The sequence below is a fragment of the Mustela erminea genome, chromosome 21, assembly GCF_009829155.1.
Source record: "Mustela erminea isolate mMusErm1 chromosome 21, mMusErm1.Pri, whole genome shotgun sequence".
Taxonomy (NCBI): Eukaryota; Metazoa; Chordata; class Mammalia; order Carnivora; family Mustelidae; genus Mustela; species Mustela erminea.
Window position 1 is genome coordinate 24,656,522 of NC_045634.1, and position 26,786 is coordinate 24,683,307.

Consider the following 26,786-nt stretch of genomic DNA (forward strand, 5'->3'; position numbering starts at 1 on the left):
TTTCAGGTATCAGGAAATTTGGTATAAAAGAATGTTTTGATTAAATTCAGTTAAAGAATTGGTATATTCTTATAAAAATAATCAATGGCCTCATGTTCTTTGTTCTTCACTATTCACAGTCATGATTTATCTTTATTCCTAGAAATGATATTGAACGTATTCTGATGCCAGCATTCATGTATAAATGTGGTAGATAATTTGGCTCCTGAATAATAAGGACCCAGCTTCAGGCACCATTAGCTCAGGAACGTTGGAAGGAATTTTGAGTTCTTACGTGAAGGCTGAGCATGGACAGCCATGACCTCACCATGAACTATGAGGACATGGACCACCCACTCGGAGGCATCCGAGGAGTCTCTGAGTCAGTGTCATAAACCAGTTGTCATCAATTCAGAGAAACCATTCAGAAAAGTGGTTGAGGTAGATTTGTGTGTTTCTAAATTCAGGGACTATAAAGGACAAAATCACCTACTTGGGTTATTTCCTGTGAAAATTGTCAAAAAGCATATTGACAGAAAATATAAATGTAATCAACCTAAAATAAGTCATTTGATTGTAACTGAACAGTAAAATAATTTGGCACTTAAGAGTACCTCTAATCCTACCACCGTTAGGGAGAAGGAGACAGAGACAGAGAGATACACATTGACCACTCAGTAATTATTCCAGAAAGAATGGTTCACATGATCCATTCCAAAGTAAATTCAGGTTAAGATCCTGTGCATAACCTCAACAGGCATCATTTTTATTCTTGTGTCTAAACCCTGTCTCTAAAAAATTCTAACATCCTTCAAATGTTTTCCTACCACCTAGATCGTGTTTCCTTTCTTCTAAACAATATGTGAACTGTGAATAGATCAATTTCAAAATAACCCAGCAATTACTGGATTAAAATTATTCTATGGAAAATCTTTTGGGCAGCTTCTCACATTGGATGAGCTAAAACTTCATCCTATGATTTTATAGATGGTCTTGGTGCTTGAATTAGAGTCTACAAAAATAAAACGACTTACATAGAATTCTTGGCCGAACTTGAGGAAAGGATACTGTCTCTGCCTCTCTTCAGAATGGGATGTCTGATAAACAAAAGAACTCAAGCAGAATTTTAAGATTACGAGCACAAAATCATGTTGGTGTCTGTGCATGGACAATCAAACATCTTCTTAGGACCCTCATTCAAAAGTTAAACTATCAGATCTATTGTCATATGCCTGGGATAAATAAAGACTGTTCTGATCTATAAGGAAAAAAAAAATGGTTGTCAGATAAAAGAAGTTCAAGCAGAATTAAAAGGCTACAGACACGAAGTCACGTTGTTACCTATGCACGATCAACAAATACAATGTAGTACCATATGCATTTTGGAAATGAAAGCTGCTCTTACACCGAAACAAACTGATCGCTATATCCAAATTAGTATATATATAAAGTTGCTTTTTACATAAGACTTGGCAAGAACTGAACTTAAGTAAATGCAGCTCCACACCACCTGCTGAAAATCATTTTGACACCAGTGCACAGAGAGTTCTTTGATCTGTGGATTATTTACTGAGGTTCAAGGTAGTCTGCGTTTTATCATCGGTTTTCATTGTCTTGGCCCTTGTTCAATCCAATTTAGGAGAATACTTGAAATACTGTTTCTTCTAGTAGCATGCAAACACTCTAGGAATTTGGTGCCTTCCTGAATAATCTATGCTTGTTCTGTAGGTACAACCTAAGACACTTTTCAAGAACAAAGAGATTAGATTCGCTTTAGTTTAAATTGTCTAAAGAGAGTTCTCGGTTGTAGATGTGTTAATGGCTTTAGTACAAATAATGGAAATAGAATCACACATTTTTGTGACTCATCCAAGAAGACTTTCGGTTTTAGGTTCTTCTGGAAAGCTTAATCACCCTGGCCCTTCTTTTAACAACTTGGAAAATGTCTTGCCTGATTAGGAAGTTAGTCATTTCACATTCTGACATCTAAAACAATGAGAAGCTTAAAAACCTCACCAATTACATTGATATGTTACAGGATACATCACTTTAAAGATGAAAAGCCCAAGGACCTCTGGCGCCTTTCTTTGTTCTTGTTAATTTTATTTTCCTTTTTGAGTGGCAGATGTTTTGCAAATATCTGCATTGGAATTCAAACAACAAATGTTGACACTTAGGTCTCTAGCCTCGTTTAAAAACAGTCTGATTTTTTATTAGCAGGTTCTGTATTCTGGAAGTTGACCTTCCTTCTGTTCGATGTTTTCCTTAACGATCAGCATTATTCCAAAGCAAATGGGATCTTTGTCATTTAGCTTTAAAAAACTTAGGACAGTTTTAAACAAAACGTGTTCTGAAACGGAGTGATGATGTCAAATTTGGGACATGTTCTTCCAGTCTTCATTTTCTGGAGACTGTTTATTCCTCCTTGTTTTAGCAGTTGCCTCAGACTTGGTCACAGACATCCCCTGAGGCTTTTCTTTTCTATTTATTTTATCCATTTAAGGTTAACTTATTAAGAGTTTTGCTACCGAGAGATTAAAATAAATATGTTTGATGGAGCTTTCTCAAGGCTCCTGGACTGACCACGGCCTTCTTCCCTGACTTCACTGGCATCTCTTCAAGACAGGCCATGTTAAGGCTTCCAAGGAGAGTTTCCGCATGAGTTGCTACATTTTTCTGTGTTTGGGGGGATGGGAGGGATCATGTGCCTCTTATTTGTATGCACTGAAAAATCAGAGATAAAATTCATCCTAATAAACTTTCCTTCATTCACTTTTTTGAAAGTCAGTTGCCTTCAGGACTCCTGGATGGCTCAGTTGATTAATCGTCTGCCTTTGGCTCAGGTCATCATCCCAGGGTCCTGGGATCGAGTCCCGCATCGGGCTCCTTGCTCAATGGGGAGCCTGCTTCTCCCTCTGCTTGCTGTTCCTTCTCCTCCTCTCTCTCTCTTTCTGACAAATAAGTAAAATCTAGAAAGAAAGAAAGAAAGAAAGAAAGAAAGAAAGAAAGAAAGAAAGAAAGAAAGAAAGAAAAAAGGAAGTCAATTGGCCTGTGAGATTTTACTGTAAAATTCACAGTAACTTTTAGTAACTCAGTATAAGAGATGGCCTCTCCAGGCAAGAATGTGACACAACACAATGAGGTGACACAAAAACACTACATAACAAAGCTATCATCTGTAACGTTTTCAGCTTATAGCTCTAAAAAATTAATTGGAGTGACTTTCATTGCTGTGATTTTATCCATTCTCTATCTTCACTGCTTTAGTATTGATTGAATACCAAGGTGTTAGGAATTTAATCTGTCATTAAAAAGAAATCCTTTGCCTCTTGGTTCATAATTATGTCTCCTATCATTTAAGTGGTTCCCCCCCCCATGCTATTATATTTCTCCATTTCTCGCCAACCCTGGGAGAGAAGATAGATATCGTTGTACTTAGCAGGTGTTCACATTTTATCATTAAAATGTCACAGTAGTGATGAACAAAACGGGCTTTCTTTCTATAAGAGGTGATCTTGGCTTGCCATATTGAAAGGAAATGATGGATAAGAATAAAGCTGACCACATGAGGACCGGAGAAATAGTCAGAAAGGATGAGAGGGCAAAAACTCTGGCAAAGACAAGAAAGTCAGGGAACTCATTGGGTGCACTTTCTAGAGACTGAAGGGAAATATATTTATCAAAAGTCCTTCTTGGCAGATCACGACAGATTTTTTTCATTTCAACCTTATCCCCCACTTAACCATAATGTATAAATATTTTAAATTATCAGATGTTAGAGTGCTAATGTACATGAAAAGGAAAGTGTGGGGCTAGATAAGTTCATGTTCATTTAGGCACAGGTCCTATTCAGAAGCAAAGGCAGAGTGCTTGGGGTGAAACATCTCTTTCAGAGCTCTCATTCTTAAAGAACTTCTTCTTCCTATGACACCATGTCCCTCCCCTTTGGTCTTAGTGTGTGGATAAGTAAGAAACTCTAAAAATGGCCTAAGACAATATGCCAGGGAAAGAACTAAGTCATCTCAGATATCATAAAATAATACACAATATCTTAAAACTTTTTTCTACATCAAGCCACATTCCACCAACCATTTCTAATGAATTAATCTCAATTGTTATACATCAAACACTTTATTGGGGAAAAAACACTGTATCTAATCCCGAATCAGAAATGGATTTTGTAGTAACTATTTCCTGCATCTTAAGAAAAAAATAGGTGAATCTCATCTTCCTTGACTGTTCGCTCAAAAAGTATGTTCAATACATTGACTCAGTAATATATTGAATAATGTAAGATCATGATTTCAAATAAAATAAATTAAATAATGTTACAAATTGAATAATAAAAGGTAATGACTTCAAAGTACCAGACTACCTTCCAAAAGAGGACACTCACCAACGAATTGACCCCTTCAGGCTTAGAAAACAAAACTGTTAGTATAAACGTGAAAGAACTTTAATTTTTAACAAAATTCCCCTCAACATCCGTGAGTGGTCACCATTAAACAAAAACCTATGTTTATGTTTATGTTTATGATCATGAACCAATAATGACTGAAGTTTAACTTGAATACAATTATAAATTTTGCCCCCCTTATTAAGCCCTGATTTAAAATAAGACTAATGATAATGTGATATTAACTCAAAGGTACACTAGAAACAAGACAAAAACACTCTTTCATGATATTTTGTTCCACACATAGTGAACAGATTAATGCATCATTTTTTTTCTACAGGAAAACTGAAGACTTTAATAGCAAACCCTCCAAGGTCAAAATGAATACAGGTATGCTGTCTCTGTTAGTTTTAAACTCTTTAGCCTTCCTCTTTAAAAATCATCTTGGCCCCAAATCATTAAGTTTGGTACTCTGCTGATCTGATTAGTCTAAGTTCATTACTTAATTTCTTTGTCTTTGTACTTCAGTCCTATGGCTATCAAATGTAGAATTTTCTGTTTTGCTATCTTCTCTTACTTCCTCTTTCCATTACCATATCTTGAAATTAACTCCTACATGCCCCAGGAAAAAGTAGCATGTCATTTGATGCATACATTTGAAATTTCTCACTTAAAATAGGCTACATTCATAGGCAAATTGCTCTAGGGGAAAATATTTAAAATTCCCCTTTCTATAAACACTTTATGTTAACTATGTTAACAGTTAGAGTACCAAAGCTTCATGTGAGATCAGCTTCATTAATCTAGACATGATACACGTAAAGTCATAAGCATTATACTTTATGAATGAAAACAGTGTCTCCAACTACCTTTAACAACATTGAGGTCTCTGAATTCTGTATTGTATACAATTAATTGTAACAGTGTTTGGGACACATGCTAGGTACATATGAATTTTTTTTCCATAGTAGAAATATTTTAACATATTTTCAGCTTTCCTCCCTGTAATTGTTATATTCTCTATCAAGTAATTCTGTAAAATAACTTTCCCACTGAAATTCTGTAACCTATGTTCTAAAAAATGCTATTTCCTGTCCACGAGTGATCACTGGAAAATTGTTTCAGCCAGTTAACTCCAAGGCAAAGGAGAAAAGGTAGTTCAAGACCTTTTCTCACACCAAGCTGCCTGCCTTTATGCTGTTGCTTATTATTAGCAAAATGCCCTAAGGGAGGGTTAACAATCATTGGTGGGAACCAATATATGTAGAGACATAGTCACTTGTTTTTGTCCATGAGTCTGTGGCTGTCCCTTACCAGAAACCTACAGCAGTTGACATCAGCTGGCCCTGAAAATGCAGTTATAAATGTGGAGAGCCACAGGCAAGATGAGGATATTGGACATAATAAAATATATAAGGAAGGCTTAGAAATCAAGAGAAATGATAGCCCTAGAAATGGACCAAGTAAAGGCACTGGGACAATTGGAAATATGGCTGGTAGACACTGGAAATGAAAGCAGAAATACTTTTAGGCAAAGGGATTGAAGAAAGCAAAAAGAATAGAGAGGAACAGGTGAACAGGAGAAGTCATGGTGTAAAGTCACTCCAGCAGAAGGACCACAGCAGGAAATTATATTTGCTGATTGTTCTCAGGCATCTTCCCACAGATGTATGCTGAGGCTAACTTCCCAGGAACCTTCATTTTGTGGAGCGCTGATTTGCCTTTATATTATCATGCTGTTAATGACAGAGGTATAATATGTGATTATATGAAATATGCTGTATTCATTACAATGCATTCAATAATTAATCTTCCTTGTCATAGAATGCAATCCCTCATAGCAAATAGGCAAAAGGAAATTTGTACATTTGCTTAGGTCCCTGGGGTACTTGAGCCAAATTACTGCTCCAGCAGCATGAATGTAATTCTCGAAAACATGCTCTCGTTAAAAGAAGTAAGCTCAGCTCTCTATGGAATGCGAATTTGCATATTTTGCTTGTCTGGGTGAATTTATGCATGTATATGTACATAAAATATGATATTCAAACATATGCATACAAAGTCGATTAGAAGTGACTGGAACCTTTTGTTTAAAACTCGAAAGTACTACTATAATGTTGCTATAAAAACATACCACTTTAAAATATATACATATAAATATTGCTGTAGGAAGTTGAGGAAAGCATTGCTGCTCTATCTACAAAATGAAGTAGAAATTAGTTCCTAAATATCTGTACATAAAATCGGTCTTGGTTATCTACTTAACAATCATCGAAGAGCTATATTACTATTTCAATGTCCATGCATCAGTCACTAACAGGTTTTGAAAAAATATTAAGTTAGCTTTTTCATTTTTAGTCAAATGCATGATAGAAGAGCCAAAGAAATGGAATTAATTTTTTCATATAAAAATACCTAAATATACAAAATAGCAATATACAAAACATGCTGTATTTCCACTCTTAGAATTTGTGAACCATTGTTTTCTAAGGAAGATCTTGGCTCTTAAAGAAAGGAAGGAGAGACAGGCATCAAAGAATGCATAGTGTGTGATTTAGCCATGAGTGTTTCCCAGCAGTTGGAAACAGCTCCTAGGAGGCCTCCAGCGGGATGCAAAAGTGGACCACTTTGCAGGCTGGGGATGAGTGTGAAAGATGAGAAAAGCATCATGATTCTTTAGAATGATCTCCAGTGTGCAATACAGAATCCTCATTTTGAGATCTTAAAAAAAATGTACCTTCAAGGAATGGTAGAAATTATCAACACATAAGTAAGTAGAAACAGAATAGAATAGATTGCTCTCTCCTAGCAATTTCACAAAGGTCTCCACTTTTCGAGGGGAGCTCTGTATTAAACTGTTAATAAAAACTGATGCCCCATTCATTTTATGTAGGTCTGAGAATGGCTTAGAATACAGATATTGTTTAACACAGAGATTCCTACCCTTCCTCGTTTTACAGAGCCAAGATATCTTAGTAATTTTTAGCCACACTCTCAAGCCAAAAGAAATACCTAACTGTTCTATTTATTAATTAGTAGGGACAGACAACTTAATAAGTACTTACGTTCTACCAACTGAGAAGCAATTCGAAAAAAATAATATACTCTAATAAAAAAAACAATCATTTTATTTTATTCTTTATAACCATAGTTACCTATTAATGGGATGTGTTTGTCTGTTGGACACACCAAAACATCTCAGATCATGGAATTTGAGCATACATTGCCCCTCTTTCCTACTGGTCCAAAATTATTTTCAGAGGGTACTTTGCTCTTTGCCACAGTGGTCACCCAAACCCAGCTTTTCAAAGATGTGATATCATGTCAAGGAAGACAATACAATCTATTACATTGAAAATGGGAACTAGCTCAGGCTAGTGGTTCACACAGTGTCTGATAGGTATTACTGTGTTCTCTTCAAGGACATAAAACAGCCTTCCCAAACCCTTGTGAATCTCCTGATGGGGTCCAGGGAGCCTCCGCGCAATTTTGGAACAATGTGTTAACCAGTGACTTTGAATCTCCTCATTGTGGAATGTTTCTTCCTCATTCCTGCTGGTTTTCAGATGTTCAGAGTTAAAAGAACTAGAAAATAAAATTTCTCAGAGGCCAGTTTCTACTTTCAACAGCCTTGACTACCCAGTCCTCTTAGACCATTGATAGCTGCTATCCATGACGCCTTCACTGACATCGCCTTTATCTGCAACACTCCTCCCTTGTAGCTATTTTTTTTTGTTTGTTTTTGCAGTTTGATAAAATCCTATTGATGCCTCTCAGGAAGATATCTTTAGTATTGTATGTTTCTACCATTTCTGCCTTTCTGTGTTTGATCTTTGATTTATTTGACTTCACGTCTGTTGCTTCAAATCATTTTTCTGTATTCGTTATTGTCCTCATTAGGAAGCTGTTAAACACATATTTAAAAAATTATATTCTGATACCAGAGTCACTCTACCAGTTTTAAGTTCTATTGACCTCACTGCTTGTGATTTGACCAATAATTAATTCAAATCGCACCTCCACACACTCTTAAATTCCCTCACTTCCAATAAACAAAGTGGTTACTTTCCTTTCAGAAATAAAGAAAAAGGAGAAAAATGAGAATACCGTGTGGCAATATATAATGATCATGTTATCATATTGGTGGTTCTATTACTTGTTTTCTTGTTCTGACTTTCAAAAAGAATTCAATTTCAGTTGTTTTCATTCTGAGGGAATGAGCAAAACTATTTATTGCACATTCCATATACAAAGGAATGTGGGAATGAAATTGGAATCTGTTCATAAATAGAACATGAACCTTCTAATTTTAGAAGACTAAACTCACATCACATTGAAATAGCTGATGCCTTTTCACTTATTTTATTTCACATTGCGATTTGCATAAAGTTTAAGTATATAGATCCTCATATACATAGTATTTCAAAGTATAAAAACAATATAATTTTTTAAACATTGGTCCTTTCGATACTGTATATATCATTATTACCTTTGATTCCAAATCGGCTAATTATTTCCATAACAATAATAACTATGAGAAAATAGACAATTTCTGTAATAATAGGTGTTTCTTTATGAATCCGATATATCAAATATACCATGCGGTATAGGTTAATAACTTTTACTTCAAGAAGTGATTTCAGGGGCGCCTGCGTGGCTCAGTGGTTTAAGCCTCTGCCTTCAGCTCAGGTCATGATCCCAGAGTCCTGGAATCGAGCCCCGCATTGGGCTCTCTGCTCAGCAGGGAACCTGCTTCTCCCTCTCTCTCTGACTGCCTCTCTGCCTACTTGTGATCTCTCTCTCTCAAAAAAATAAATAAAATCTTTTTTTTAAAAGTGATTTCAGCTACCTTTAGGAATCATAAGTAGTTAAAATACAGTAAAACCCAAATGATGAATACAAAATATGTTACCCCATAGCTCGCAACACTGAGTCAAGACAGGTTGTCCTAACCCTAAAAGCTACTCGCACCGCTTATAAATTTACTATTAATCGAATTTCAATGGTATAAGCAAAGCTGAGTTCTATATTTGTGTTTTCATTAAAGAAAACCTATAACATCTTAAGTATAAAATACAAGCATCTATTTGTAAGACCCCTGGTTTTCTGTTCCGTTCTGTTTGTTTTAGTTTGGGGCAGGTGTGAAATTTTCAGATGTCTTCCATGGTTACTAATCCTGACTGTCCGTCTTCCTCCTGGATGTCTGGCACCTTCCACTTGAAATGCATGACTGTGCATGTGCTTTCTCCTTTGCTGTGGCCTCTGCTGTGTCATTTTTTTGCTTTCAGATAGCGGTGGGTGTGCTCGCAAACGTGCTGCCATGTCTGTTACAATAACATCTGTGAAGAGAGTTCAGAGTTCTCCAAACCTATTGGCTGCAGGTATAATATCACTAACTCACATCGAATGGCTTAATCTGACCTTTCTCTCTTTCCAGAGTTATCTCCTTGGGATGATGAAATCAGCTGTAAATACCTTTCTAATGCCCGACCAGTTCTTATTTTTCTTGTCTCAAGAACAGCTCCTATCCCTTCTGTTTTTGTTCTAAAAATAAAAAGCCAAAGGAATCTGATATCTTATTTTTTTAAAAATTGTTTAAAAACTAATTAAAAAACAACAGTCACCTGCCAAAAATGTGTTGAGGAACAACTACAAATGTTAATAACTATTTAAGTGGGTTTTTTTCTCTCATGAGTTAAAGTAATAGAATATTTATTTAAGATAACTCACAGGTGCTTTAGTTATTTTTTACCTAAAAACTGCTGGGGGGGTGCGGTGGGCATCCACGGGGTGGGGGGGCAGCGGGCAGGAAAAGGGATTTGCAGGAAAGTGAATTGTTATTAATTCACTTCTTCGCCAAAGGTCACACAAAAAAAATGGGATCATATATTAGTTTTGGAAAAGACCTTAAAACATCTTTTAATCTAATCTGCAAAGACCCTTCTAATGTAAATTTTTAAACATCTTGGTCCAGTAAGGAGGAGCGCCTACCCACAGATACAGATAAATCTGTAGAAAGTAGTTGGGAGTGTGACCTTTCGGCCTCCCCCTGATGTGTGTCTCTTTATGACTTACACCGGTGGGTACAGTCTGCACTGAGAGGGGTTACTGATACGAAGGATCAAAGTGAACCCAGCAACCCCCACGACCTGACATAGGGCTATACCTTCTCGTGACTGATTGGTTGGTTGGCTGGTTGGTTAGTGGGTGTTTCCTTGTTTTTTCTTTATAATATTTGTGGGTTTGGGAAAAGTTGGAGAGAGATAGTGTTTAAATAATTTTAATCTACACTGTGCCTAGCAGTGTCTTTTACACACATAAATTTAGTAGTTAATGAATACTGAAGATGTCCTTGGTTAAAGCCCTGTTGATCCTAGGCAGCCATGTTGAGGAAAAAAACAGGTTTTCACGTGTAGAATTCCCACCCTTACTCACCACCACCTCCGGTTCACAAATGGTTAAATACCAGTCCAGGTGGTTCCATAATACAGTGCATTTTAAGAAACAAATTACATTGCAATGTGTATAGTATGATATCATTTTGGTTAAGAAAAATCTCTCTATATGTTTGTTCGTGTGTGTATGCCCATGGGAAAACGTTAGAAAAACTCAAATGTGGATACCTGAGGGAAATGGGAATGAAGGAAGAAGAAAACAAACAAACAAACAAACAGATTAAATAAATAAATAGAATTCTAGGGCCAGCAGGTAACTGGAATGCCAAACCACAAATATCATTGACATTTCAACCAAGTAAAATTCTGTCCCAAGCTACTCGGATGTGGACCCCTTTGAGTGTCCCATTTGGGAACATGGCACTATTTCAACAATGCCAACTTGTTATGATTTACAAAAGTAACCACGTAAGAAATAACAGTAGATTGAAATAGAGATCGCCATTCTGGAGAGTCAAAACTAGAATATCAATTTCATTTCACTCAACTTAGTGGAAAAATTCTAATGCTTCAGAATCAAAATAACAGAAAAGATTTAATACTTTAGGAACGTGAAATAATCTTCAGTAGTAAAAGTAGGTAATGGCTCTGGACGATTTAAACTTTTGTATCACTAGGAGTAAGACCGCTAGAGAATGAAGTCCCTTGAACTTTGTTTATTGTTACATGAGAAATGGATCTCTTTTGTATTAATTAGACACATGAGATATGATTCCCTTTGCAAGGAAGTTTTAATTACATTTTGAAGAAAATTATATTTTCTGCCTCTTTATGTCTCTTATAGTATGTGGTAGCCTTCACAAGAACTTATTTGACACAGTGTCTTTTTGTGAATCAAAGGGGAGTTAGTAAATATTTACTACATCAGATATTATTAAAATAAAACAGCCTTTAAGCAAAAGACCACCTCCACAAAGGATTCTCAGCTTCCCTCCATCCACCCTCAGGTCACAAAGTCAGGACGAGTCATTGATTATTTATCCCTTAAATCAGTGTGTCTTGGTCAACCCTTTAGGAGTAAAGTCCCAATGGACAATTCATAGCATACCCTGATGTTTTCAACCTAAGCTAGAACCACAGCAATGACTATGGTGACCATTTTATTTTACCAAAACGCTTGTCAGTCTAAAATAACACTGATTTGGTGGTACACTATGGTGACTGAGTCCGGCCAACACCACCCATGTGTTTTATACATGGCCTTAGGAAATGTCATCTGTTTGTACCTCAAGTTTCCTTTCTTTAAAAAAGAATTATTTGTCCTTTTCCTACCTCTCTGAGAACTTAATCATTTCCCAAACTCACAAGGATTTTTCATAATTCAATAAGAGTAAATGAAGAAAATAAATAAAATGGCTTATCACAGTACTTAGAAACACAGTAGGCATTCAATTAGTTGAATTAATATGTTCAATTAATTTTTGCAAAGCATTTGAGCTCTCTAAAGAAAGGAGCTATAAGCATTAAAATCATCATAATTTTCAAGAAAAGTATAGTTTATAATGTGTAGTATAGCATACCAGTTAAGAGGCATTTAAATAAAACCTCAGAGTAAAGATTACAATGTAACAGGTACCACCAACACAGCTACGTAAAAATCATAATGTTGGAATCATAAAATCAGAAAGGACCTTTGAGGGCCTCCAGCCCCATCCCCATACTGAGTCAGGAATGCTTTGCCAACTTCTGCAACAAGTGTCCACCACTTTCTGTCTGGACATGGGGAACATTCATTGTATCAGTGAAGACCGCTTATAGTTTTTAATCCTCACAGACAGTATTTATATTCACATGCAAAATAGCCAGGGAATGATAAATCTGTCCCATTTATTCATTCTTGAATTTTCAGAGAAGCAATGACCATCAACTAAGGAATACCAGAAATCAAAGCCTCTGATCCCTAGAATTTTCACGAGTGAACAAGAAACTGGGCAAAACCATTTTCACCATGAATCTGCCAAATCGTTTACATGCTAGATCTGTTTTGTTTTGTTTTGTTTTGAACCAATGTTCTCTTTACTTGACATGGTTCCAGGATGCTTTCTGTCACCTGCTCCAAGCCACACTTGCCCTCCCTTCCTAAGCTTTCTTGGCAGAAATTAAATAAAAGCAAGTCTATGGTGAATAGTATTCATGCAGGATGGTATTTATCTTTCAGGGCCTCTGAAGAATTATAATAAAATAGCAAATCAGGATTGGGCATATTAAATATATAAATATGTTATATATATATTATGTTCATATCTATAAAAAATTATATAAATATATAAATGTATTGGTTAAATTGAATATAACTGGTTTATGTTAAAAAAAAAAAAAAAGCAAACATTGTACATGTGAGTATCCTTAAGAGACCACCCACTTAAAGGTAGACTTTAATCATTAAGACTCATTAAAATACAGGTTCATCCTGAAGTTTTAATCCATGGCTGTTTTATTCCCTTCTCCTTGCTCATAATTCTACACACTTGGGTCTACCATGTTAATCAGGGCTCAGTAGAGTTCGTCTATATTATTATTTTTTAATTTGAGTATAGTTTTAAAAGCTCACCATTCTTAATATGTCATATTTCCTGTAGCAGAGGTACAGTTTATATTAAATATATATTCGTACTCTGTACAAATTCACATTTCTTTTTCTTCCTTTGATTTGGAAAGAATATCAAATATTTGATCTAAAAATCAAACTCACTTCTCAACTCATTTTTATCACTCCAAATTCATGTGTTTAGATTTCAAAATATAAGAAAGAAAAGGACGAGTCCTTTCACATGTAACATTCATGTTCTATTAGGCATTGAAATACAGCAGTTTAATCATGGTCTCAGGGATCCTGCGGGAGGAGTTCAGGATTGGACAGATCAGCCTGGATGACCACTCAAGGTCCTTTCTAAATGTCAGGCTTTATATTTCTATGTGAAGTTGGCCATGTGGTAATAAAGAGCCAAACAATGCCAACAGATTACCTCAAGTGTGCATAAGTTACGGAAGATTCTTGAATGTATAATTTGAATAAAACCAATAGTCATTGAGTCTCTTTCCAACTGCATTATCAAAAGCAATTTATTAATACCAGAACTCATTTTCCACAGCTTACCACAAGACAATGGAATATATTGTAATAACTCTTTTACATTTGAATACAAAATGACTTTAAAACGGTGGTAAGGAGAAAATTCAAAATCTGGAGTAGAGAAAGATTTGAAAATATCACATAATATGGTAGAAACAAGTACACTTTCTTCAAGTACAAAAATGAATTGCAAGCTACAAAAAATCGATTGCTATCCAACACAGGAGTTGAGTATGGTCAGTAACACAGGAGCACTAGAAACTAGGTACCTGGTGTTGATTTAATGCTTGGAGAAAATCATCACTGCTTACAAACTAGATTCCTTTTGATCCTTTAATTTGGTATTTTAAAATTCACACATCCAGCTTGGGCAAAAATACGATAGAATTACATGGTTGCAATATTATTGAAGGAAAAAAATCAGTGTTTGTCATGTGTCAATTACATAATTACATATTTTATTTAATGAATGATACTTTCATGGAAATAAAAATAAATGCACAAACCTCCCGTTTAGTACATTTGAGTTACTTTGAGGCTTAGAAATGAGATAATGTTTGCAAAAAAAAAAAAAAAGTGGATGTGGCTTTTTGCCAAATGGTCTTTACTGGATTATTCACTTATTTTTCCCTAGTAGTAATGTTAACATTTCTTTTTCTTTTAGGGCGTGATTCTCAGTCACCAGACTCAGGTACAGAAAAGCTACTCTGAAAAATCATTACATTTGTTGTGAGTTTTTCTTAACATATCCATAGTCACATTGTTGACCTCATAGTAAACTTCAATTGCATATACGGTTATGTCTATTAAACTGAATTTAATTTCTAAAAAGAAATCTTCAATTATGAAAATAGAAATAAACTTTACCCCCTAAAAAATGTTAAAAGTGAACATAGATATTTTTGTATCCAATTTGTTTTCCCTTAATGAAAGCTTGGAGATCTTACAATGATCGAAATCAAGAGACACTGAACGGAGATGCTACATATTCCTCTCTTGCAGCAAAAGGTTTCAGAAGCGTTCGACCAAACTTACAAGAAAAAAAGTCACCAACTCAGGTAATCCTGCACACTCTTGTCTATGGTGTTATGTGAAAGCAACATTTTTAGACTGTGCCCTAGACCCTTTCTCTAGTAACAGGTGCATATTTGGATACACATTTTATCTTTAATGTTTTGGTTTTGTATTTGTATTCCTTGCCAACCTTATATTTACAACATAGAAGACGTTTTAAGTTTCAAAACAGGTTTTGTGGGGTTTTATTTTGAATTCAGCTCATAAAAGTAGATCACTTTCTAACATACTGTTAACCATATTTTCTAATTTTTATAAAGCTGTTAGCTGATGTTTGGATTTCAAAGTTGTGAGGTCAGCAATATGTTATTTATTCAATAAACATAAATCATGCAACTGTTTATTATATTAACTAAAAGAACACTGTGTTGGAGATATAAGCAAAATGGTGTCCCAAAGGTGGACAATGTTATTGAAACAATGTGACTAAACATACAGTACCTATACCTCAAAGTCTAAAACTATGCATATACCTCAAGGCCTAAAAATATGCCAAGAGAACACATGTTCAGTTTTAAATAATTTTCAAGAATATAGATGGAGACAAACTTCATAATGTATTCTGTCTAAAAACTATTTTCTCCCAGAAGGCAACTATTGATAATAAGTTAAAATGCATTCTAAACAGAATGAAAATGATCATTTAATCTAGTCAATAAAATGTTTAGAATAAGAAGAAGGTACGCCATTGCTTTACTTTCTTTAAGGGTAAGGTTGACACTAGTTTCTATAATTACTAACTTTGACTTTCTCTCTGTTTTTCCTTCAACATTATTTCTCTCTCCAGACGTTTTTGGCAATCCAGGCACCCTTTCCACCACCCAGAAAAGAGAGCTCTTGCAGCTCTTTGATAACCAATCACCAAAAGTGTGACATTTTAGACCAATTAGTAACTAACACACAAACTCCCTCCTGTACAAAGTACTCTACTAACAAAAAACCTCTTGAGGGAACTATGTATTCTCATGACGACTCTAACCAGACAATTGTATATTCGGAAGAATCTAACACAACTGTGTCGTATACACAAAAAATCACTAACCCACTACCAACAGCTTCCAGCACTGGTCCCCTACCAAATGCTGATATCAGCACTCCATTTCTACAAGAAGACTACACACAAGATTCTCAGACTCGAAGAATTTCTACATTGAAACTAATCCATAACCAGGATCTAGGAAGCAGTGTCTACTTTAATACTCCACAGTTCTCTCAGTCTGTGGAAGTCCCTTCATTTCTCAAAAGGCCTTGCTCACCACCCCCTAACCCAGTGCCTGAGATACACACAGCATCTCTTTCCATTCAGATAAATCCCGTTTCAGGACATGATCCTGAAAGCCACAAACAGCTACCTGAGCTTTCTCCAGAGACTACAAAGATACCTCTTCCGCAAGAGAGACAAAAATCTGCAGTTGCTGCGGCCTCCCAGTCCTCAGACTGCCGGGTGGTACATTACACTTTCCAATCTCTTCTTACAGGTGTTCCGTAGAGACCCTAACTCTTTTGGTTTGGGCTTCTTATATAACCTAATGCTTTGTAGTTTCAAGCAGGAAGGGAAAGGAGAAAGAAACCATCTTCCTCATCTTTCTAGTAAAAACCCCACTAAATTCATCAATAAATTTCTAGGTACCTTTTATTTTAAAAAAGTAATATATATCAATATATGTTGTATATGTATGTAGACATGTACACACACAGATCTTTTATCCAGAAATCATGTTCCAAAATTCCTTCCTTCTAATTATTTATTAGAAGTCAATAATGGATTGGTTACCCTCGACGCTGCAAACCACTTCAGTGCTCAAGTTTTACAGAAATATATTTTTTAAAGATTTTATTTATTTATCTGACAGACAGAGATCACAAGTAGGCAGAGAGGCAGGCAGAGAGAGAGAGGAGGAAGCAGGCTCCCTGCTGAGCAGAGAGCCCGATGCGGGGCTTGATCCCAGGACCCTGAGACCATGACCTGAGCCGAAGGCAGATGCCTTAACCCACTGAGCCACCCAGGAACCCCTACAGAAATATTTTTCACCAGACCTCTGAGTACCTAGATTTACTTTATTTACATATACCAAGTCTCTCAAAATAATTAGCAATTATAATTTATTTTGGCAGGAAACATGTATCTTAATTCAACCAGTACTTATTTATTCCTCTGTAGCTCAGTATTCATTTTCATTGAACCTTGATCAATTCCCACTTCTTAAAATTTATTTCAGAAAGTATATTCATCAATCTTCAATTACCCAAAGAGTTAGGAATTAAATTTTTATTTCCATGTAAGTAAAATTTTCTCATAGTGTCATTCTGCTGACATTTATTCATCATTTAGAAGAGAAATGTGTTCTTGATTTCTGCACAACGGCATAGTGTTAAGAGCATGAGCTTTAAGGATAAACAGATTTCAGTTCAACTCCAACCCTCCCCCCACCTGTAAAGCAGAAACCTTAAGCTTAGATGATTAAAAAGACAAATGGGTGATTTCATACCACTGCTAAAATATCTCCATCAGCTAACTGTGATAGGCAAAATTAATTCACTAGAGAAAGTTCTTTGAATTAAGGTAATATCTTTGGAAAGCCTCCTATAAAATACGACAATAATTATAATAGCAACTAACAAATACTAAGAGTTTATTATATACAGGTCCTGTTACAACTTGTGTGTATTTATTAATAACTTTCACAATCTCATGAGGTAGGGAGCAAAATCAAGACACTACAGACAGGGTTCTGCCAGTGTCAGGGAGTAAACTTTTGTCTGGGGACACCTGCCTCCAAGAAGCAAGGGTAGGAGAAGTCATAGCAACACCATTACATTAACAACTTGGGTTACTCATCTAGCATAGTTTGGTTCTTCTAAATGTTTTATTATGCTTGAAAACTCAAGTTTGATAATTTCCTTTTTCCATGTTTTTTTTCACTATCCATGCTAACCAGTGATAGTTGATTTCATTACATAATCCCCAGAGAATCAGATGATCCACAAATTAAGATTTGAGACCCTCTCACTTTTTTTTTCACTCAACAATTATTTATTATTCATCTACTATGTGTCAAGTCTATTCTAGTCACAGAGCTGTATTTGAAACCATTGATATTTAAAATCTTGCCAGGGAGAGGCAAACATTAACAGAAACTTACATAAGTAGATTACCTACATCGGGAAGGAGATTATGTTAATAACTAAGCGCTGCTTAGCAGGGATCTGGGGAGGAGAGTCCATGTTACTTAGGACAGTCAAAGAATCCTCACTGAGAAGACAGAATAGTTTAAAGGGGGAAGCCCTTTCTTGCAAGAGACAGCATCTAGTGTCAAGGCTTCCGAGCTGAAGTATGCTGGGGGTGCTTGAGGACCGGAAGGAAGTCAGTGGAAAGAAGAGGGAGAAAATAAGGTGTAGAGTAAGCAGAGGTGAAGTCAGAGGTCACAGAGGCCAGATGACAGTAATCCCTGCAAGCCACTGCAGGATTTTTAACTTGTATTCTCAATAAAAAATGGAGGTCACTGGGAGATTTGGAACTGCCACAATTGTTCTTGGACTCATCATCTAATTGAATCACTCTGGCAGCTCGGTTGAGAGCAAACTATAGTGGGGCAAGAAGGAGAGTAGGCAAGCCAGTCAGGTGGCTCTTGCAACTAAGTAACAAATGATGGTGGCTCAAAACAGGATGGAAGCAATGAAGGTGGTGAGAAATTGGATTCTGGTTGTATTTTGAAAATGGAGAAAAGAGGACTTGCTGACAGACTGGCTTTGTGTGGGACATGAGAGCAAGTAAAGTGTTGACATTGACTCCAAGGTGTCGAGTCATTGCAACTGAGAAGGATGGAATTTGCCATGCTTTGTCCATGGAGACTGGATAACTGTGGGTAGACCAAGTTTGAAGAAAGTTCAGAGGTTCCATTTGGGACATGGTAAGTTTGAGATGTCTATTAGATGTCCCCATGGAGAGGTCAAGTATGAAGTCCAAAATAGGAGTCTGACATTCTGGTGAAGGGTCTAGGTTGGAGATATAAACCATCAGGCTCTGGATGGTTTTTGTAGGCAAGAGACTGAATGAGATCACCAGGGCATGAGTACAGAGAAAACAGGTAGCCCGAGGACTGAGCCCAAGAGCATTGTCATAGCAAGAAGAGGAGACTCCAGCAAAGGAGACTAGAAGGAGCGTCTGCTAAGGGAGGAAGAAACCCAGGACCTTGTAGTGTCCTAAAAGCCCAGCCAAGAAAGTGCATGGAGAAGGGAACTGTTAACTGCACAAATACTGCTGATAGGGCAAGTGTATGATGAGCCCTGCTAACTCATCCTTGACTTAGTGGTGGGGACAGAGACTTTCTCAGATGGGGCTTAAGAGAGAGTAGGAGAAGAGCAATTGGAAAGACATCCTTTCAGGTGTGAGTATTGTAAGCCCTTTCATCTAGTTATTCCCCATCCCTAAGTCTCAGTCCTTCATCTGTAAAATGGGGATAATAATGGTATTCATCTCATAGCACCACAGTGAGGTTTGAATAAGATACTGTGTATAAGGAATTCAGCGTAGTGCCTGCTACATAGTAATCCCTCCATATGTAGTAGTTGTTTTTGTTTTTTAAATAATACCTTTGAGGATATTTGGGGCATCCGGATGGCTCAGTTGGTTAAGTGTCCTACTCTTGGTTTTGACCCAGGTCATCATCTCAGGTTCCTGAGACTGAGCCTCCGATCAACTCAGTTCTCAGTGTGGAGTCTCCTTGAAATTTTCTCTCTCTCCCTCTACCTCTCCCCCAGCCCCGCCTCTGCTCACGCTCACTTGCTTTCTTGCTCAAATAAATAAATAAATAAAATCTTTTTAAAAATATAAAAAATAAATTAATATCCCTTTTCCAAACTCTGCATCTGATTGGGAAAAGGAAATATATTGTTTTCAACAATACATTTTTACTTCACCTGATATGTAATTTGTTCCAAATGTCTTCTACAGCCCTTTTTCAGAAGGTGGCCTAACATTGTTGCAGTTTTGACTATTTTTTTTTTTTTTTGGTACCAAGACTATTTAACATGATATCTACCCTTTTAACAAATTTTGAAGTGTCCAATACTGTATCATTAAGTACAGCCATAGTGTGGTAGGGAAGATCTCCAGAATGTATTCATCGGGCATGACTGAAACTTTACGCCTGTTGAACAGCAGCCATTCTTCCCACCCCTACCCCTGCACCTGGGAACCAGAATTCTACTCTGGCTCCTCGGAGTTTGACCATTTTAGATACGTCATGTAAATGGAATCATTCAATATTTGTCCTTCTGTGACTGGCTTATTTCACGGAGCACAATGTCCTCAAGGTTCATCCGTGTGACAAGACTTCTTTCTTTCCTAAGACTAAATAACATTCTACTGCATCTGTATACCACATTTTCTCTATCGATTCATCTACCGATCTAAGCTGTTTCCACATCTTGCCTGTTCTGATATGTCGGAGGTTTTTTTTTTAAGATTATTTGTTTATTTATTTGACAGACAGAGATCACAATTAGGCAGAGAGGCAGGCAGAGAGAGAGGAAGGGAAGCAGGCTCCCCGCTGAGCAGAGAGCCCGATGTGGGGCTCGATCCCAGGACCCTGGGATCATGACCTGAGCCAAAGGCAGAGGCTTTAACCCCCTGAGCCACCCAGGTGCCCCCTGATATGTCATTTTTAAGTCTCATTTTCCATGTGATGGCCTTTCACAGTGGTGACCTTTTCATTTTAAATACTTAAATTCCACATTCTAGCAAGAACTCTCATTAAACACTGGGAGCTATAAGTTACACTCTGTGAGTCAGGCTGATAAAGGCTCTATTAAAAACAAAATTCTCTACGCTGAGAACTGAAAAGGAAACTTCAGTGTCCTACAACTTTCATTTACTTCTTGTTTGTTTGTTTTTATTAAAGTCCGGCCATGGATTTAAGAAGAAAACAGCAACCTACTTTTAGGCATTTTAACTCTCTCCTTATTTGATAACATACTGCTTTATAAACTTCACACATTTTAGTTTTCTTCTTACAAAGTTATGAATAGAGAGAACACAAAATGAGGTGTGTTCCTCTTCTGTTACTTTGGGAACAGATATCCTGTTGCTAAAAATGTCACATTGTTCTTCAATGTCAGATAAGTGAAGGTCTAAGCCAGAAGCTTTGAAAAGACAGCAAAAGCGACACCCTGAGCCTTTTCCCTGGCATTTGCGAATGCTGTGCCCTTTGCTTCAGGAAGATAAACTCGACCCTTCTATTATGAAATAATATAATCAGTCATTTGCCAAAGCCTTACTTTCACAGCTGCTGTGGCACACGTGAGGAGGATTTGTCTCATTGTCATGTAGGAGAAGAAGAAAAGTCATCTCTTTTGCCCCACGGGATGAAGATGGATAAGTTAAGGCAAGCAGAATCATGAACAAATGTCAGCAGTGCAGAATGATAGGAAAGTTACAGAATGTAGAGTAGGCTTTCTAGACCAATCCCATCAAGACTAGCCCAGATCACTCACCTATGCCATCAGGTGGGCCAACCAATATCCCACTTCTTCTTCTCCATTGGTCTGTTATGCTATTAGTTGATCAGGTCTTTGGCAGTTTCATCATCTAATGTATGTTGTGTGAATTTTTGAGTGATTGACCAGAAGAGCACATTCTAGAGCCCAATATGAATTTAGAAATCAGTGAGGATCTCCTCCACAGAACCTCCAAACCAGTGAACGTGAACCTCTTCTTGAATACACTTGGGCAAGAAGAGCTCAGTCACTTTCAGAAGCAGCTCTGCAGGGCTCAAGCCATTGTTGGGTCTAATTACAAGAAAGTATTTATAATATTGAGTCATAATCTGCCTTAACTTCTGCATATTCTTCCCACAGAGCAAAAGAGATGAAGTTCTCTCCCTTTTCTATATGACAGTTTTCATATTTTTGTTCTCTCCACCCTACTCTTTGCTTTGTGCAAAGCATGCCTGTGCCTTCCAAGCATTTCAACTTTTTTTTTTTTAAATGACAGCTGTATTGCTCAACAATACAAATTTTTTATTCTTGCATACCCAGAAATACATTCAGTCTCTGTAGCAATAGGAATTTTGGCAAAAAAAAAAAAAATGCATAAGTCCCAACGTTTTAATAGAATAATGACTTGATCAAACTCTTCTTATACAATTATGTGAGATAAGAATCTGGCCCATTCTGCTTAAATCAGAGCAGAAAATAACCTATCAATCTTACCAATTACAGCATTATACAGGTGCAGTCAATGACTGCAGTTGCCCAGATGATACAAAGAAGTCACATTTGTGTTGTTAATTTCTTAATTTTGTTCAGTATTTTTAAAACAAGAATAAGTATAATTATTGCTAGCTCTCTGATATAGTTCTACTACATTGAAGTATAAACATGGCATTATAGGCATGTAAAAAAGACACTCGGAAATGTTTTCCTATGTAAATAAAATGTTTGATTGGAAGTTGTTACAAAGCTTACATACATAATGATATACAATTATATACAAACAATTTAAATCTGACATATGTTCAAATAATGACAAATTCTATATCAGTATCATCACATTTAATTTTTGTTTTCTAGTATTAATGCTAGAAGCATTTTTCAAATGGATTTACAGTATTACATACATATTTTTTTTTTATTTCCAGCATAACAGTATTCATTATTTTTGCACCACACCCCGTGCTCCATGCAGTCCGTGCCCTCTATAATACCCACCACCTGGTACCCCAACCTCCCACCCCCCGTCCCTTCAAAACCCTCAGATTGTTTTTCAGAGTCCATAGTCTCTCATGATTCACCTCCCCTTCCAATTTCCCCCAACTCCCTTCTCCACTCTAAGTCCCCATGTCCTCTGGCACCGTTCTTAAAATATGACACCTTCCCATGATTCAAAATCATATTCCCCGTCTGAGTACAGAGGACTTGCAACTATAGATAGCTTTTTTTTTTTTTTTCTTTTGGCTACTGAGTTCATTTTATTTTTAATTTGGCCACTTTGAGGAGGAACAAGGCTTCTCCATCCTACCGTGGTCCCACCACTCCTTCTTATCTAACACCTGGTCCGATCTGCACATTCTGGGTACTTTCTTAGCCCAGGGTAGTCACCTGAGTTGGCTAGGCCTGCCTGCCGCCGATACTCCTTTTCCAGTGCTGACACTCATCTTTCACGAGTCTCCTTGCTCCTTAATTCCTCAAGGAGCCTAACCTAGAGTTAGTGATCTCTCTCAGCAACAGCTTCCTTTTAGCATTCTGGGTTGAATTCATTTGAACCAAGATGTTCAACGCTATTCTGAATAACCAAATGCTATCTCTTAGAAAATTAACTGTCTTGGAGTTTAAGTGCTGTCCCTTTCATTTATAGAAACCAGGCAGCAACAAACTGGTGTTTCTAGCTCCTCCCTCCCTCACAGTTCAACAGTCGGAAAAAAGTAAAAAGGAACATATACCAACAAAAGTTCATGTGCCTTAGCCTAGAGTCAAAGACCTTAACCTTATATGTCTTGAAAAGATGGAGACACAAAAGATGATTTTTTGCAGTCATCTGTCTGTCTGCCACCCAATTCAGTAGGAAAAAAAAAATTACTCTTATTTTAAGTTAATTTTTCCTACTCAAAGTAATCCAGATTAATAACATATTTCCTCTCCCCTCTTCAGGTTCTTTCTCCTACTCTTACCACATTCTCCTCAGAGAAACATGTATAATGTGGTTTTCTCTCCTGATATCTCTGAGAGAGAATTTCATTAATGAGGAGATTCAAAGTGAAAAACTAGTCTAAGACATAATTTACATCTCTATGGCAGGATATTTCCAAGCTTTGTGTAGGTAGCCTGTAGAGCTGATTTTTTTTTTTTCGTTTTGTCTATAGCAATTTAAGTGTGGTGTGACTCACCAAGTGTTATTTCATCTGTTACACACACATATATTAAGACTTAAAATTGTGAACATATCAGGAGAGAGTGAGAGAAGTTCAAAAAGTGAAATAGTTCTACACTCTCTCGGAAGAACCAATAAATGGGTAAAAGCCATTCTTATACACAATGCTATACAACCCAATTGATCATATTACCCATGACAACAAAGGTTTTAGACAGAACAGGCTTTAGTACCTGACATGTAGCAACTCCAAAGGATACACACAGGGAAGCCAATCCAGTAAGGGTTGCAGCCATTGGATTTTCCTTTTAATTTTGAAAAGAAAAAATTCCTTTGAGCATATAACTCAAATCCTTTGGCATGATTTATATTACTTAACAAAATTCTCACTTAGCATAAGCAAAACTGAAGAGACTCATGTTATATGGAAAACTCTTCAGTGAAACTGCATTATTATGAGAAATTCCATGGATGCTGCCCTCACCCAAAATAGCTTTATACTGAATTGCATTAGACCTCTAGCAAGATTCTAACATTTTAAATTATAATTATTATAGTTTCATAACATTATAGTCTTACTTCACAATAATATAGTTTTGCTTTATTATAAAAATTTACTAATACCATCGATATATTCCTACTAGAACATTTTAAGTTCTGGCTAACTTGAAGGTTTCTGTCAGTTAATTCTAGAGATTTTAAAACTGTATTCAGTAAAAGAGTATCACTTTTAATGAGTGTGCTTAAACAACAACAACAATCTTATTAAATAAAAATAAAATAAGGAAATCTGTCTTTTTATCCAGGGTTGGAATTTCTTAACTTCTCAGATTAAGAACATGCTTTCCAGTATCCATGAACCCCTTTAGTTTATGCAGAATTTTATGTATGTGTGAATTTGTGTATTTTTCCTAAGAGAAGAATCAGTCGTTTTCATCAGATTTTTTTAAGATAGCTGTGACTAAGAAAAAGAAATATATTTGCTTTTTTAAAGTATTCAATTAAAAGTCCGAGAAAAAGAATTATGACTTTTTATGAGATCGATAGCCTCTATGACATCAACCGTTATTATAATGATGGTTGGCCAAGAATACCAAATAGTACCATTTACACCTTCACTAGGCAAGATTTCTAAGTCTATACAGTTTTCTTTAATTCATTCCCGATCCTTGGATTGATGCCCTAAGATGCTTCTGGCTATCTGTCTTAACAACTTGGCACCACATCAAACACTCAAAAAAACCACCTCTCTTCCCATGGTGAGGTAGGGGAGAATCGAGAAAACAATTTTGCTTCAGAGTTTTCTTTCGTCATGATGAGGCCGATGCTTCTCATCATATTTGACTGTGTGGATAGACATCACAGTGGTATGAAGGGAGCGTTGGGTAGTAATGAGCTTTCCACTCTCTTCCTTTCACAGATCCCCTCCACCATGTTTAGCCTCTTAGGTTACATAGCCTTGGAGGTACTGAACATTTGGTTCTCCAGTTTCTTTCTCCTTTACCTAAGACTTAAAACCAACAGCAGCTCTAACCAACGGGGGGGTACCTTCTAACCATCATCAGGGGCTGGTATCTGTGTCTACTTCATTTTCACACCCAGGAACCTCCAACTGCCCTGCTCGGATATTTTAAAGCTCAATTTTAGAGTGAAATCAGAAAAAGAGATTCACTGAGTGGAAAGAAAACAAAATTCCCTTTCCATTTAATCACTTTTAGCTCATGATTCTTTAGATCTGTAAGTCAGGAAAAAAAAAGTGAGGCGACCTGTTTTATTATATTTGGGGGATAATTTCCAGGGTGGGGGAGGCAGTCAGGAGACATTTGCTGTAAGATTTTTCTATTAAAGGGAAACGAATTCTCCAACCAATAGACAACCTGATACTAGTTTGCTGTCACAGATACCAAATACAAAACTTCTGAGGGAAAAATTCCATGATGCCAAAACTCTCAAAGCTCCCACGCAACATCACAGTGCAGTGCTGTGTGAAAACTGGTCTTATTTCCAAAAACACTTGGCGGATTCATTTTCTTCCTGTTTCCATGCTTGCTCTGTGCTGTGTACTGGCTGGTACCTAATCCTCTGAGTGGATTCCTTAAAGGTCTTGCAAATACAGCTGATGAGAAAGCTGAATAAAGCCTTCTCTGCCGCATTGCAAAAAGAGAAGTTTTTATTAATGGATAATGTATATCTCTTTTATTCTTTCCTCAAACTCAGCCTGGAAACCAGAACTTAGCTGCCAATGTGCTGGAGGTAAATGCTTCACAGACACAAAGACAAACCACAGCAGAAGCCTCTCCTTCACGCCTTTTTTCTGGGGTGCTTTCTAACTGAATCACTTCTTACCTGACAATGGCTCCAGCGAAGGTGGAAGGTCGCTGACATGGCCACCACCTGCTGATTTGGGGCTTCACACCTGCACAGACCTCCCCCCATCCCCCGCCCACGTGACACTCTCATATTACTTCTCATAAACCCCTTCTCCCTGCTCCTGTCCTCCTGACCCATAGCCATACCTCAGGCTCTTTCACTACAGACTGGTCCTTCCCCTCCAGGGAGTCCCCCCCTGCCATCCTAGATGAGCTCAGGTAGCTGACTCTTGATACCCCTGACCATTCTGGAACCTTCCCCAAACATGGGTCAGAGGTCAGCCATGACAGACGCTGCCACGCATTAAATTATTTCTCCTTCCTTTGCCTCCATCACTTACCGAACAGATCTCCATGGGCCAAACACAAGGACTGGCTGGTTTCTTGTCTATCATCTCATTTTGCTGCTGGGCATTTTTACACACACAGAGGTCATTTATATCTAAACCAACTCCATATAGTCCATCCAGCCAGAAAATCCTTTACAGTCATGCTCACAAGCCTACTTGGAGATGGAAAAGTCAACTCTCTTCTCCTCACTCATTTTAGAGTCATTTATATTTACAGTGTT

The 26,786-nt window shown here is 37.0% G+C and overlaps 1 protein-coding gene across 17 annotated transcripts in view; it reads left to right on the forward strand.

The window, feature by feature from the left end:
• SORBS2 (sorbin and SH3 domain containing 2) overlaps positions 1-26,786 on the forward strand; it is a 137,913-nt gene that overhangs the window by 38,831 nt on the left and 72,296 nt on the right. For 9 of the 17 annotated variants that reach the window (XM_032329180.1, XM_032329181.1, XM_032329187.1 and 6 more), the window contains exons 2-7: positions 4,716-4,765; positions 9,664-9,756; positions 14,568-14,594; positions 14,837-14,961; positions 15,783-16,424; positions 26,064-26,099. In XM_032329180.1, the coding sequence (XP_032185071.1) occupies positions 4,756-4,765; positions 9,664-9,756; positions 14,568-14,594; positions 14,837-14,961; positions 15,783-16,424; positions 26,064-26,099 (933 nt within the window). In that variant the 5' untranslated portion in view covers positions 4,716-4,755. The remainder of the gene's footprint in view (positions 1-4,715; positions 4,766-9,663; positions 9,757-14,567; positions 14,595-14,836; positions 14,962-15,782; positions 16,425-26,063; positions 26,100-26,786) is intronic. The other 8 variants (XM_032329192.1, XM_032329184.1, XM_032329193.1 and 5 more) reach the window with 3 other exon arrangements.